The sequence below is a fragment of the Bos indicus x Bos taurus genome, chromosome 10 (genome assembly GCF_003369695.1).
Source record: "Bos indicus x Bos taurus breed Angus x Brahman F1 hybrid chromosome 10, Bos_hybrid_MaternalHap_v2.0, whole genome shotgun sequence".
NCBI lineage: Eukaryota > Metazoa > Chordata > Mammalia > Artiodactyla > Bovidae > Bos > Bos indicus x Bos taurus.
In genome coordinates this window covers 94,082,787-94,097,134 of record NC_040085.1, presented here as the reverse complement: position 1 = coordinate 94,097,134, position 14,348 = coordinate 94,082,787, and the positions used below count along the sequence as shown (strand labels likewise).

The following is a 14,348-nucleotide window of genomic DNA, read 5'->3' as shown; positions in this document are numbered from 1 at the left end:
ATAAAGCATAAGGAATGTTGGCAGTGGGCAGGCCAGGGGAGTCAGATACCCTTTCCCTACACCTGATTTTGTCTCAACAGACTTGTCAAGTAAGTCGTAAAACTTGATTTTGTCACCTTAGTTTCCAAATATGTTAAAGGTAGCTACAGTTCGAGCAGCTTGATCTCTAAGACCTCTTCTAGCTGCTGCTGCTGCTTCTAAGTTGCTTCAGTCGTGTCCGACTCTATGCGACCCCAGAGATGGCAGCCCACCAGGCTCCCCCGTCCCTGGGATTCTCCAGGCAAGAACACTGGAGTGGGTTGCCATTTCCTTCTCCAATGCATGAAAGTGAAAAGTGAAAGTGAAGTCGCTCAGTCGTGTCCGACTCCTAGCAACCCCATGGACCACATTTTATAATTCAAAACAGAAAGCATTAGACTATTCACTAGGCAATATTAAAAGGTGAATGCCCGAAGCAATAAAACAGCAGATGCAAACAACCAGGACCTACTATACGGCACAGGGAATTATATTCAGTATTTTGTAATAATCCATAATGGAAAAAATATATACATGTAAAACTGAATCACCTTCTGTAAACTAGAAGCTAACATAGCAATGTAAACCAACTATACTTCAATAAACGAACAGGAAACACCAGCAGATGCAGATTCTACTGGGACAACCCTCTGCTGATAAAACTGATGGCTCTGTAAATATAATATCTAGGTATGTATTGGAAAATTTAACTTACACTCATGCACCCTTACAACCTCTGCAGGAACAACCTGAACTGACCTTTCCCAGATGAAAGAGGGCCACATCAAGATGTAGAGAGCAATCTAGAGTTACCTCTGCCATGTAAGTGATCCCCTCACTAGGTCACCTGGCCACACCAGCAGAAGTTGTAGGATATATATAGTGGCCTTGTGAGAGGGACAGATGACAGCTCCACTCCCAAGAACCAGGAAGTGTTAGTATGAAGTCAACATAGGTTTCTGCAGCCCCTGCTTAGATTTCAACTGCTAGAAAAGTAATTTCATTAGCAATTTTTGAAACTATTTTTAAACTTCTGCTATACTGATTTATTCTCAAAACTTGGTAATATAGGTATTAAATATTAATATTAAATATTAATATTAAGATATTAAATATCTTAACGTGTCCCATAAATATTTATATTTGTTTAATTTTATTTTTTAATATTTTTTTGTATCTATTTGGCTGTCCTGGCTCTTAGTGTGGCATGGGGAGCTTCGATCTTTAGTTATAGCATGCAGGGTCTTTTAGTCATGGCATGTGGCATCTACTTCCCTGTCTAGGAAATGCATCTGGGCTCCCCGAATTGGGAGTGTGGAGTCAGCCTCTGGACCATCAGCAAAGTCTCTATACTTGTTTTAAATACTATTCAAGGATATTAACTTGAAAAATGGAGTCCTCATTCAAAGTCCTAAAAAAAGAAAGCTCTGGGACAGGGGGAAGAGGAAGGCAGCTCAGAAGAACAAATAGATCTTATCTCCAGGGCCTCCATGAAGAGAACAAAAAAACAGTTCATTAAAGTTCACAGGGAACACTCCAGAACAGAGTCTGGAATGAAGTCTCCCTCCACAACTGCTTCAGAGCCCAGAAACTACATTATGAATAAATCATTCAAATCATTCATCTTATTTGCTCCTCAAAACTTTCTTTTCTCTATGACACAGGCAAAAGGAAAAAAGCAAAAACATAACCAAAGTACTGGCTGTAATTATCTACAAAATAGTCACGGGTGCCTATAAGGATAATTTTTTAGTATTACAGTTTTCTCCATAACTCCTTCATCTTAAAATAGTTCAGTAATACTAACCATAATACAAAGTGAAAACAACCAGCAAACAGCTGACAAACGTAAATTTTACGACCTCAGTGGTGCTTAAGGCAACATTTACAGACTGTCAGTTGTATTTTTGGTCCAAGTACCCAGTAGGCCAGAGAAGGAAAGTGTGGGCATGCATCGCCCTGCCCTACAGCTCTCCTAACAAGGAACACACAGTTGCAGAGAGAAAAGCGGGTGTAATGGGGACATAAGCAGCTGAGTGGAAAATATATCTGCTCCCAAGTGCTCATGAATGTAAAAGAAAAAAGATAATTACAAGTTATATAAAAAACACAAGAAAACAAACACATTCCTTACTAATAAGTCTATGAGAGAAACACAAATACACATCCTTCAGCACCATTAGGGAAGCCTAGCTCTGGTTCACAAGACTTGCTCTCGTGAGACGGGAAGTGATTCAGAACTGTCAGTCACACCACGGCGACCTTCCTAAACTCCCCTCTGGGTGGTGAACCTCTGTTCAGGGGTCTGCCACTGCAGACTGTAACTAGCTAGATTTCAACCCTTTTTAGCCTACCTCTCCTCGTGTTATCTGCTGTGTACTGTCTGCTAAAATGCTATAGCTTTCACTTGTGATTGACTGTAGTACAACCCTTGTAGTTATTCTGACTGTATTCCCCTTCACCATCCCCTTTTCCAATCTGACTTCATACAGTTCAATTCAGTTCAGTCCCTCAGCCGTGCCAACTCTTTGTGACCCCACAGACTGCAGCACACCAGGCCTCCCTGTCCATCAACAACTCCCAGAGTTCACTCAAACTCATGTCCATTGAGTCAGTGATGCCATCCAACCATCTCATCCTCTGTCGTCCCCTTTTCCTCCCGCCTTCAATCTTTCCCAGCATCAGGGTCTCTTCAAATGAGTCAGCTCTTCGCATGAGGTGGCCAAAGGATTGGAGTTTCAGTTTCAACACCAGTCCTTCCAATGAATATTCAGGACTGCTCTCCTTTAGGATGGACTGGTTGGATCTCCTTGCAGTCCAAGGGACTCTCAAGAGTCTTCTCCAACACCACAGTTCAAAAGCATCAATTCTTCGGTGCTCAGCTTTTTTTATAGTCCAACTCTCACATCCCTACATGACCACTGGAAAAACCATAGCTTCGACTAGACAGACCTTTGTTGGCAAAGTAATGTCTTTGCTTTTTAATATGCTGTCTAGGTTGGTCATAATTTTTCTCCCAAGGAGTAAGCGTCTTTTAATTTCATGGCTGCAGTCACCATCTGCAGTGATTTTGGAGCCCCCCAAAATAAAGTCTGACACTGTTTCCACTGTTTCCCCAACTATTTGCCATTAAGTGATGGGACCGGATGCCATGATCTTCGTTTTCTGAATGTTGAGCTTTAAGCCAACTTTTTCACTCTCCTCTTTCATATTCATCAAGAGGTTCTTTAGTTCTTCTTCACTTTCTACCATAAGGGTGGTATCATCTGGATATTGGAGGTTATTGATATTTCTCCCGGCAATCTTGATTCCAGCTTGTGCATCATCCAGCCCAGTGTTTCTCATGATGTACTCTTCATTTAAGTTAAATAAGCAGGGTGACAAGATACAGCCTTGACATACTCCTTTCCCTATTTGGAACCAGTCTGTTGTTCCATGTCCAGTTCTAACTGTTGCTTCCTGACCTGCATACAGATTTCTCAAGAGGCAGGTCAGGTGGTCTGGTATTCCCATCTCTTTCAGAATTTTCCACAGTTTGTTGTGATCCACACAGTTGAAAGCTTTAGCATAGTCAATAAAGCAGAAATAGATGTTTTTCTGGAACTCTCTTGCTTTTTCCATGATCCAGCAGATGTTGGCAATTTGATCTCTGGTTCCTCTGCCTTTTCTAAATCCAGCTTGAACATCTGGAAGTTTATGGTTTACATACTGTTGAAGACTCACTTGGAGAATTTTGAGCATTACTTTACTAGCATGTGAGATGAGTGCAGTTGTGCGGTAGTTTGAGAATTCTGTGGTATTGCCTTTCTTAGGGACTGAAATGAAAACAGACCTTTTCCAGTCCTGTGGCCACCGCTGAGTTTTCCAAAGTTGCTGGTATATTGAGTGCAACACTTTCACAGCATCATCTTTTTAGGATTTGAAATAGCTCAACTGGAATTCCATCACATCCACTAACTTTGTTCATAGTGATGCTTACTAAGGCCCACTTGACTTCACATTCCAGGATGTCTGGCTCTAGGTGAGTGATCACATCATAATTATCTGGGTCGTGAAGATCTTTTTTGTACAGTTCTTCTGTGTCTTCTTGCCACCTGTTCTTAAGATCTTCTGCCTCTGTTAGGTCCATACCATTTGTGTCCTTTATTGAGCCCATCTTTGCATGAAATGTTCCCTTGGTATCTCTAATTTCTTGAAGAGATCTCTAGTTTTTCCCAGTCTATTGCTTTCCTCTGTTTCTTTGCACTGATCGCTGAGGAAGGATTTCTTATTTCTCCTTGCTATTCTTTGGAACTCTGCATTCAAATGGGTATATCTTTCCTTTTCTCCTTTGATTTTTGCTTCTCTTCTTTTCACAGCTATTTGTAAGCCTCCTCAGACAGCTATTTTGCTTTTTTGCATTTCTTTTTCTTGGGTATAGTCTTGATCCCTGTCTTCTGTACAATGTCACAAACCTCTGTCCATAGTTCATCAGGCACTCTGTCTATCAGATCTAGTCCCTTAAATCTATTTCTCACTTCCACTGTATAACCATTAGGGATTTGATTTAGGTCATACTTGAATGATCTAGTGGTCTTCCCTACTTTCTTCAATTTAAGTCTGAATTTAGCAATAAAGAGTTGATGATCTGAGCCAAAGTCAGCTCCCAGTCTTGTTTTTGCTGATAAAAGAATATAATCAATCTGATTTTGGTATTGACCATCTGGTGATGTCCATGCATAGAGTCGTCTCTTGTGTTGCTGGAAGAGGGTGTTTGCAATGATCAGTGCGTTCTCTTGGCAAAACTCTATTAGCCTTCACCCTGCTTCGTTCTGTACTCCAAGGCCAAATTTGCCTGTTCCTCTGGGTGTTTCTTGACTTCCTACTTTTGCATTCCAGTCCCTTATAGTGAAATGGACAGTTTTTTGGCGTGTCAATTCTAGAAGGTCTTGTAGGTCTTCATAGAATCGTTCAACTTCAGCTTCTTCAGCATTACTGGTTGGGGCATAGATTTGGATTACCGTGAATTTGAATGGTTTGCCATGGAAATGAACAGAGACCATGCCTTTGTTTTTGAGACTGCACCGAAGTACTGCACTTTGGACTCTTCTGTTGACTATGACATTTCTTCTAAGGGATTCTTGCCCACAGTAGTAGATATCATGGTCATCTGAGTTAAATTCACCCATTCCAGTCCATTTTAGTTCGCTGATTCCTAAAATGTTGACGTTCACTCTTGCTATCTCCTTTTTGACCACTTCCAATTTGCCTTGATTCATGGACCTAACATTCCAGGTTCCTATGCAATATTGCTCTTTATAGCATCAGACCTTGCTTCCATCACCAGTCACATCCACAACTGGGTGTTGTTTTTACTTTGGCTCCATCCCTTCATTCTTTCTGAAGTTATTTCTCCTCTTATCTCCAGTAGTATATTGGGCACCTACCGACCTGGGGAGTTCATCTTTCAGTGTCCTATCTTTTTGCCTTTTCATACTGTTCCTGGGGTTCTCAAGGAAAGAATACTGAAGTGGTTTGCCATTCCCTTCTCCAGTGGACCATATTCTGTCAGAACTCTCCACCATGACCCACCCGTCTTGGGTGGCCCCATGGGCATGGCTCATAGTTTCATGGAGTTAGACAAGGCTGTGGTCAATGTGATTAGATTGGTGAGTTTTCTGTGACTGTGTTTTTCAGTTTGTCTGCCCTCTGATGGAGAAGTATAAGACTTCATACAGATCATCCCCAAACATCTCGCCTCCCTGAGATGTGCTGCCTCCTGACAAAGAACTGAAGGCAAGCGCATTTGCTCAGAAGACCCAATGCAGTGTGCCATCTGGCTGTGCACAGTTAAAAAAGAGGTTTCTGCATATAACGATGTATAGTGCTGCCATCATAAATCAATGCTACATCACATCGGACAAGAGAAAGAACTTGTTAGTAATATACTCTAATCCACAGTTATAACACACTGCAAATTATTGTGTGTGCAGATATGATTTGGAATGGCGGTACCTTGAGAAACATACTGCCTGAAGTTGATGTATTCGCATTGACAGTGTCAAATGGATAAAGAAAAAGTTAAATCAACAATTAATTTTCATCCCTATGGAAAGTTTTGGCCTCTGTGGGACACTTAAAGAGCCATATGGGAAGCAGTTTAACAGAAGTTTAAAACATGGACTCTGTGGCCAGACTCCCTAAGGCTAAAATATCAGTTTAATCATCCACTGTTGTGAGACCATAATCAAATTCCTTCTGTTTCTCTGTTTCCTCATCTGTAAAACAGGAATAATCGTAATACTTACATCACAGGGCTGTCATGAGGATTAAATGAGCTATATTTGTAAAGCACTTAAACAGAGATATTTAAGTGTTTATTAAATTATTCAACAGCCCCACAAGGAGCCAAAAGCAGTCACACTCCTTGTACTGATAGTAAAAGCTTAAATCGGGCTGGTGAGGACACACAGAAGATAAAATGACACATCACCCAAGAGGGTATGAGATCTGAAAAATGCTGCCAAACATTAGATTAAATATAGACATTAAAATGCTGGACTCAGAGCATCTAGTATCTTCTCAAGCTTGGTGCTAAAATACGCCTGAACGTGCTTTCATATTCCTGCGCACTTAACTGAGGCTCCAGACCAAGCCTAGCCTCTGTGTGACCTTGGAAAACCTTCTAAACTCTCTCTGGATCTTTTGAAAAGCGTTGATGATCAGACTACCCGTTTGAAAGCTAAGGCCCAACTCTGATAGTCCCAGGAAGGTGGCCACCTGATCCTTAACAAAAAAATGAAATAAAAAAGAGGAAAAGCAATAGATGTTTTAATAGAATTTCAAACAAAAAGGTTGCTGGGTTGTACAGAAAGCAAGCCCTCCTCCTTTCCCTTATCTTCAGGACAAAGACAAAAACAGAAAGCCATTGGCCTTTCCCTCCTATTATATTTGAACAGAAAAGCAGAGTCAAGAACAGCCACCACATTCCAGGACCATCGGGAGGAGGTTATCTTGGGTCTCAGCTCCAACTTTGATGCGTCATATAGTATACACTCCTGAGAGGTCTCTCAGACAGACTTGTTAATAAATGCAGGGCTACCCCAGAAACAAACAGCCACATAAAATATGATTCGGTTTGTATGAAATGTCCAGAACAGGCAAATCCGTACAGACAGAAAGCAGGCTGGTGATTGCTGAGGACTGGAGTGTAGAAGAAATGAGGGATGACTGCTAAGAGGTACAGGGTTTCCTTTTGGGGTGATGAACCCGTTCTAGAAATAGGCAGCAGTGATGGTTGCAAAACTTTATAAATATATTAACTGCTAAATTTGTATACTTTAAAAGGGTTGCATGAGACTTCTATCTCAGCAAAAAATGGGGGAGGGCCAGGTCCACTGTGGTAATAAAGTTTCCTATGACTATCCAGTAGTCTGCTTTCTCTTATCAGTAATAGAAGGAAGTAGGGAGATTAAAGTCTTTCTGTCAACAGCTCTTGATAATGAGAAGGCTGGGATGACATTTCAAACTGCCTATACAGGGTGGCCAAAAAGTCTGGAAACATAGAGGAAGAGGATAAAGGTCCTGCTCTCAAAGGGAAATTATCTGCACAGAAAATAAGAGTAACCAGTAGGAAGGGGCCTCCTGATAACAAGCTGGTTCCACTGCCTGGAAGCCTGGCCAGGCCTCTAGCTGTCTTTGGCTCCAACACGCCGCCAAGACCTGGCAGGAAGCCAGGAGCACCTCAGCCCCACCCACAGATTTCCCAAGGTAGTGAGCCATGAGAAAAGCTGGGAAGACAGACAAGCTTTTCCAAATTTTATTTCTGCACCCTGCAGCCTCTTGGTCAACCAAGCTTGACCATTGTTGGCCACCCAACAGGGACCATTAAATAGCACAATCTGATGGCCCAAGGAGATGAAGCGGCAGAAGTGAACACAGAAAGGTGAGAAAGAAAGGGATTAGCAATAGTTTGGCGGGATCACAGCAGCCAGAATGACCTTAAGAATGTAAATCTTCACGTCACCTCTTATTTCGAACCCATCCAAGGCAGTCAGAAAACATGCAAATTCCCCACAACTACCCGAAATAAACTGCACACTGGACGTGCCAGCCAGTAGCCGTGGCTGGCTGACGCCTGCCCTCACGGGCCCTCCTTCGCCCCTCTCCCCTCTCAGAGCTCCCAGTGCACCAGTGCCTCCAGGGCCTGGTGCACATTGCTTCCTCCTCCAGGGTCTGCTCTCAGCTGGCACCTTCCCCTCCATCAAGTCTTAACTCCAACAGTAGCTCAGATGAGTAATCTGCAGGGGGTCCCTGCTGTTAGCCTCTCCCACAGCTCCCTGTGAGTGCTCTGTGGAGGACTCACCACACGGTCACTATTTCATTATTTCCTGCAGTTTACTATGTGGTCTATCCGCGCACAGATGGGGACTATGTCCGCCTTAGTCCCTGTGTATCTGAGATGCTGCCACGGTGCATGGACAGCATTTGGTGTTTGCTTAATATTACTAGATGAACCAGTATTTAAAAAAAAAAAACCACTCTGGCTGGCAAGAATTCCAACAGACGAGAGCGATTAGAGGGATGACAGATCACATCTTGAGTAACGCTGATTTAGGTGCTACTAATAGCACCATTTTCAAGGACTTTCTTTCTGACAATTACACCATCAATTGGTTAAGCAATGAATAGCCTTATTAGGCTAATGTAACAGTGATTGCCTCAAATGTTTCCTAACTGGGGGTCTGTATGCTTTATTGTGCTTACAGTCTCCTTGAATCTCTTTCACAAAGCAGAGGCCAGGTGGGCCTCTAGACCCTCCCCAGGGTCTGCAGGCCATTCTTCCACCCCTTCAATCCCCCTCTTCAAGTATATTAAGCACAAGCTATGCTGCTGCTTTATGCTGGGGCTTCTCAGCATGACCTTTAAAAATGAGACTCCTTTAAAAATTCCAAAACCTAGGTTGCACCCGAGAGCAATTCATCATAATCTTCAGGGGCAGGGCCCAGGAATCAGTAATTTTTAAGGCTCCTCAGATACTTCCAGTGGGCAGTCAAGGCTGAGAAGCAGTGTTTTAGGGAAAAATCTAAGCACCCACAGAGACCAGCCTTCACTTAATGATACAGAATCCTGTATTCATTTTAAATGAGAGTCCCTTAGACAGCAAGATCAAATCAGTCAATCCTAAAGGAAATCAACCCTGAATATTCACTGGAAGGACTGATGCTGAAGCTCCAATACTTTGGCCACCTGATGCAAAGAGCTGACTCATTGGAAAAGACCCTGGAGCCAGGAAAGATTGAAGGCAGGAAGAGAAGGGGGTGACAGAGGATGAGATGGTTGGATGGCATCACCAACTCAATGAACATGACTTTGATCGAATTCTGTGAGATAGTGAAGGACAGGGAGGCCAGACGTGCTGTAGTCCACCGGGTCACAAAGAGTCATATACTGATTTAGTGACTGAACAACCATATTCATTTTAAAAGTAAGAATTCGGTCTACCAAAAGGAAACACCCTATGAATAAATACTAATAGACGTAGGTACTCATCAATTATCCCCTGAATTTTTATTTAAGTCATTAAAACCCCTTTATTAGATTTCTAATACTCATCACTCCTGTTAAATTGTACTACAAATGTCACTTTGCCTCAGAGTACTCAGAAAAGAAAATAAAGTGTGTCTACTTGATGAATAGAGAAATTCTAAAATATATAAAGCCCATTTACCTCAGAAATATGATCATGTCTACCATTTTAAATAATTCCTAGCAATAAACAGGAACATTTAGCTTCTTCTAAATAAAAACAGCCAATAATATTCAATGGACTATGTAGAAAATGAATAAAAAAATGACTTTAAACAAATGATAAAACTTAAATTGACTCACTTGAAATTACTTTAAAATATGACTTTTAAAATGGCTGGAATTAATCCAATAGGCCACGGAAAAGCTTGTCCAAGCTCCGTCTGCCTTTAGTCACATCCACTTCCAGATACACAGGTCTACACACCCTACCGAGAAACGGACTTCTACTTTTCTAAAGCCTATACCAATGATCTAATCGCACCAACAGACAAGGTTATGGTTCTCACAAGATTATACATCAAATGGCACTGATGTGGAGAAAACATTTTTTAAGCTCTGCAGTATTTTTCAAGAGCCATAGTCTCTGCTAGTTTAAAACAATTGAAGCAACTTTTATAAACCTTACAAAAGTGTTCCCCAGAGAAAAGCGTTTGGTCCCTGAATCGGGAAGATCCCCTGGAGGAAGAAATGGCAAATGTTTCCAGTATTCTTGCCTGGAAAAATTCCATGGATAGAGGAGGCTGGCAGGCTACGGTCCATGGGGTCACAAAGAGCAGGACTCGACTGAGCATGCACAGGAGATAACTTTTTCATTGATCTGAAAGTCAATCCAGTTTTTCTGGTCGGTCTTCACCATTTGGCATACACAAACAATATGTATGGTATTTTAGCAGATAATGCTGGGGCTGCTGCTGCTGCTGCTAAGTCATTTCAGTCGTGTCCGACTCTGTGCAACCCCATAGACGGCAGCCTACCAGGCTCCCCCGACCCTGGGATTCTCCAGGCAAGAACACTTGAGTGGGTTGCCATTTCCTTCTCCAATGCTGGGGGGGATCTCCAAATTCAAAACCAAGTAGTAGCCTATCTGTAGCTAGATTTTCTGGAGCCACTAAATGTCTGTACCTGACTAATTCAGTAACTACTACTTAGGTACTTTCGATTTAACTGTTCAGGTCAGAACTAACATTTTCCTAAAACACATTTCCACTTTCTAGTCACATATTAAATTCTAGCCAGGTCTATGATAGACAAGGTGTAATCATGTATTACTGGTGTCTTAGTCTTCCAGCTGACATTTTTTTCCTTTATTTTTATCCTTATGGTTGAGGAAAGTTGTAGAGACCAACTCAATGAAAGTAAAACCCATCAGAGTTCTCAGGAACAGCTGTAGAGTAAAACAAAATTCATTTAAGGGAAAGAATAATTCCTAGTTCAATGAATGGGGAAAAATGAAATCGGACAATATTTTTAAATTAAACACACTGTAGAGTAAATCTGAATTAAGTGAAAGTGAAGTCGCTCAGTTGTGTCGGACTCTTTGCGACCCGTGGACTGTAGCCCACCAAGCTCCTCCGTCCGTGGGATTCTCCAGGCAAGAATACTGGAGTGGGTTGCCATTTCCTTCTCCAGCTTTACTATGTACATAAATATAAGGTGAAATGCACATTTAAATAATTATTAGGGAGAAGGAATCTACTCTCTGTGTGAGTTTCCCTGGAGGCTCAATGGTAAAGAATTTGCCTGCCAGTGTAGGAGAGGTGGGTTCCATCCCTGGGAGGGGAAGATCCCCTGGAGAAGGAAATGGCAACCCACTCCAGTATTCTTGCCTGGAGAACCCCAAAGACAGAAAAGGGTGGTGGGTTACAGTCCATGGGGTTGCAAAGAAGCAGACATGACTTCGCAACTAATACAACAATAATCCACTCTCTGATCTTGGTGAGATCTCCTCAAAAGTAAAGGTCCACTTTGTTCTACCTTTCACTTGTGGAGCTGTTAGAAGGCACACACCCTGCCACTATAAGCTGATGAAACATACATTTTGGCTAGTCATCAGGAGATCAGATGTTAAGGCTCTAAAATGTGTAACCTTAAGCGGTGAGTTACTCCTCTCTGGTCCTTTGACCACTCTCCCAGGAAAATGGGGGATGTGATGTAACTAGGACCGCTCTGGATGGGGGAAGGGGAGGAAGGGACAGTTGCAGGGGGAGTCACTTACGAGACGTAGGCTGGGTAACCAAATCCTATCAGGTTGCAGAGGAGAGAGGCTCCATAACCAAACACCAGGTACAACGCCAGCAGCCCGATGACACCTGGAGACGCGAGGACAGAAGTGGGTCGGGTGGTACGCTGCAGCCTCAGCCCCCACCCACAGCGCACGGCTTGGCTCGTTCTAGGCGATGGAGAAAAACAAACCGCACCACGGCAGAGCCTGCGCCTTCGCGGAGCTTTGCCTCGGGTCTGAGGATACCCGGCAGGCCTCCTATTTGTGCCCTTCCTTCCACCATCCTCCCCTCAAGGGGCACACCAGCTGGAGGAGCCGTTTCTTTCCTTCTCCGAGGGTCTAGAGAAGTCGGGATTCCCTGGCCGGCCCGCAGCCCCTCCGCTCCCGCGGGGACACCCCTTCCCGGCCCCGAGCCTGGCGGGTACCCGGTGTTCCGCCACGGGCACCGCGCACCCTCCCGCAGGGGCCGCGCCGCTCCGCGCCAGCCCTGCGCTCCGCCACTGCGCTTGGCGTCCGGCCGCGGGGCAGACACGTCAGCGTCAGCGGTCCCCGCGCCCGGCGCCCTGGGCGCCCCTTCGCCGGGCGGCTCTGGCCTGTCCAGGCAGCCAGTCCCGGCCCTGAAGGTGCCCGCCGCTCGCCCCCATCTGTCGCCGACCCCGCGGTCCCCGTGGGCCTGCCCGGCAGCGGATGAGACAGCTGCCCCCGGGCCAGGCGGGGCAGGACCCCGCGGGCACCGGCCCTGCACTCACCGAGCGCGATGAAGCTCCGGTTCACGCCGGTCTTGGCCTCGATCTTGGCCAGGAGGTCAGTCATGCAGTTCTTCTGGTGCAGGAACTGGTCGAACCTCTGCCTCATGGCTGCAGACATGGCGGGGACCGTCGCGCTCCGCCTGGTGCTGTTCCTGGTGCCGGTGGCCGCAGAGCGAGGTGACTGCGCCGGGGCGGCGGGGCGGGCGACTGACGCGTCCCCGGCGGTTCTGCGCAGCCCCGCTCCGGCCCCGCCCGCCCGCCGCCCGCCCCTCTCGCGCCCGGGCGCCGCGCCCGGCGCCACACCCTGGGCGGCGGCCCTGCGCCCACGGCTCCCTGCCCGGCGGCCGCCCCTCCGCCCCCACCTCTGTTAACTGAGTGAGCCCCTTTCAGAAATCGGACTGGACAGAAGGACAGAAGGAAAGTGGAGGCAGGCGGCCTTGTTGCTGCCACCTACAAAGTAGGAGGACTGGTTTGATGGACCTACACTGCTGTGTTATATCTACTAACACATTTTCCACTTAAATATTGAAATGCACGACCAATCCCCAAGAACTGTTTGATTGCAGACCTGCTTTTTCTTTCATGGCCGGTACTCGGCATAGCTTTTCTTACTTATAGATAACAGTCTTTTTGAAAAAACCCTTAAAGAAACAAGACACCCTCCTCTGGGGACACCATTTCCAACAAAAGTACTGCACAACTTAAACCATTTCATGGTGGGCTTGGCATTTGCTTGATCTCTGATACCACGGAAATGTTTCTAGCCTCAGAGACAGTACCGTTTGCTTGCCTTGTGGTTGTCTAGTCGCTCAGTCATTGTCCAACTCTTTGCGACCCTATGGACTGTAGCCCGCCAGGCTACTCTGTCCACAGGAATTTGCCAGGCAAGAATACCAGAGTGAGTTGTGATTTCCTACTCCAAGGGATCTTCCTGACTCAAGGATTAAACTCTTGAGCCATCAGGGAAGCCCCGTTCTTGCCTAGAAGCAAAATTACTCTGGAGAAAATAGGTCCAAGTCTTAGGGCAGGACTTCGCTTTTCTTCCTTCAGAAGGTCCGGCTCCTGCTCTTCATCCACCTAAATATAAGCTCTTTTTATGGCTCCTATCGCACCCCTAGGAATGGTGACAAGGAGGCAATGGCACCCCACTCCAGTACTCTTGCCTGGAAAATCCCATGCAAGGAGGAGCCTGGTAGGCTGCAGTCCATGGGGTCGCTAAGGGTCCGACACGACTGAGCGACTTCACTTTCACCTTTCACTTTCATGCATTGGAGAGGAAATGGCAACCCACTCCAGTGTTCTTGCCTGGAGAATCCCAGGGACAGAGGAGCCTGGTGGGCTGCCGTCTATGGAGTCGCACAGAGTCGGACACAACTGAAGCGACTTAACAGCAGCAGTAGCATGTTAATTCAGGAAACTCCCTTTGAAAGTAGTCTTTCTGACTCCTGTGATCTGTACCCTGCTGCAGAGTTTTCCTTGTTACTTAAGCTTCAACGTCTCCCCATCCCTTACAGACCAGAGCTATGATTCCTTAGGAAAGCATTCACCGGCCCCCAACATTCTCTCTTTACCCTCTTTCAAACTGACTGCCTTCCACTTCCACGAAAAGCTCCCTTGCCCACTCTTAGGCTTTTCCTTTTATGCTAATTCTCCTTCCTCTTTTCTTCCCCAGATTTTAGCTCAGTTCTCTCACTAGTCCCATCACTACCCAGCCAAATCAGTGACCAAATTAAACAAACAAAAAGCAAATATATAATAAGATTACTGTGATTACCACCCTGCTGAGGTGT

At 45.0% G+C, this 14,348-nt stretch overlaps 1 protein-coding gene across 1 annotated transcript in view; it reads right to left on the bottom strand.

The window, feature by feature from the left end:
• The window catches only part of REEP5 (receptor accessory protein 5), a 50,718-nt gene extending 37,830 nt beyond the window's left edge, over positions 1–12,888 (bottom strand). Inside the window, exons 1-2 of the mRNA XM_027552593.1 lie at positions 12,559–12,888; positions 11,804–11,897 (exon numbers count right to left, since the gene is read on the bottom strand). Coding sequence (XP_027408394.1) covers positions 11,804–11,897; positions 12,559–12,676 — 212 coding nt within the window. The 5' untranslated portion in view covers positions 12,677–12,888. The remainder of the gene's footprint in view (positions 1–11,803; positions 11,898–12,558) is intronic.
• Positions 12,889–14,348: the final 1,460 nt, after the last annotated feature.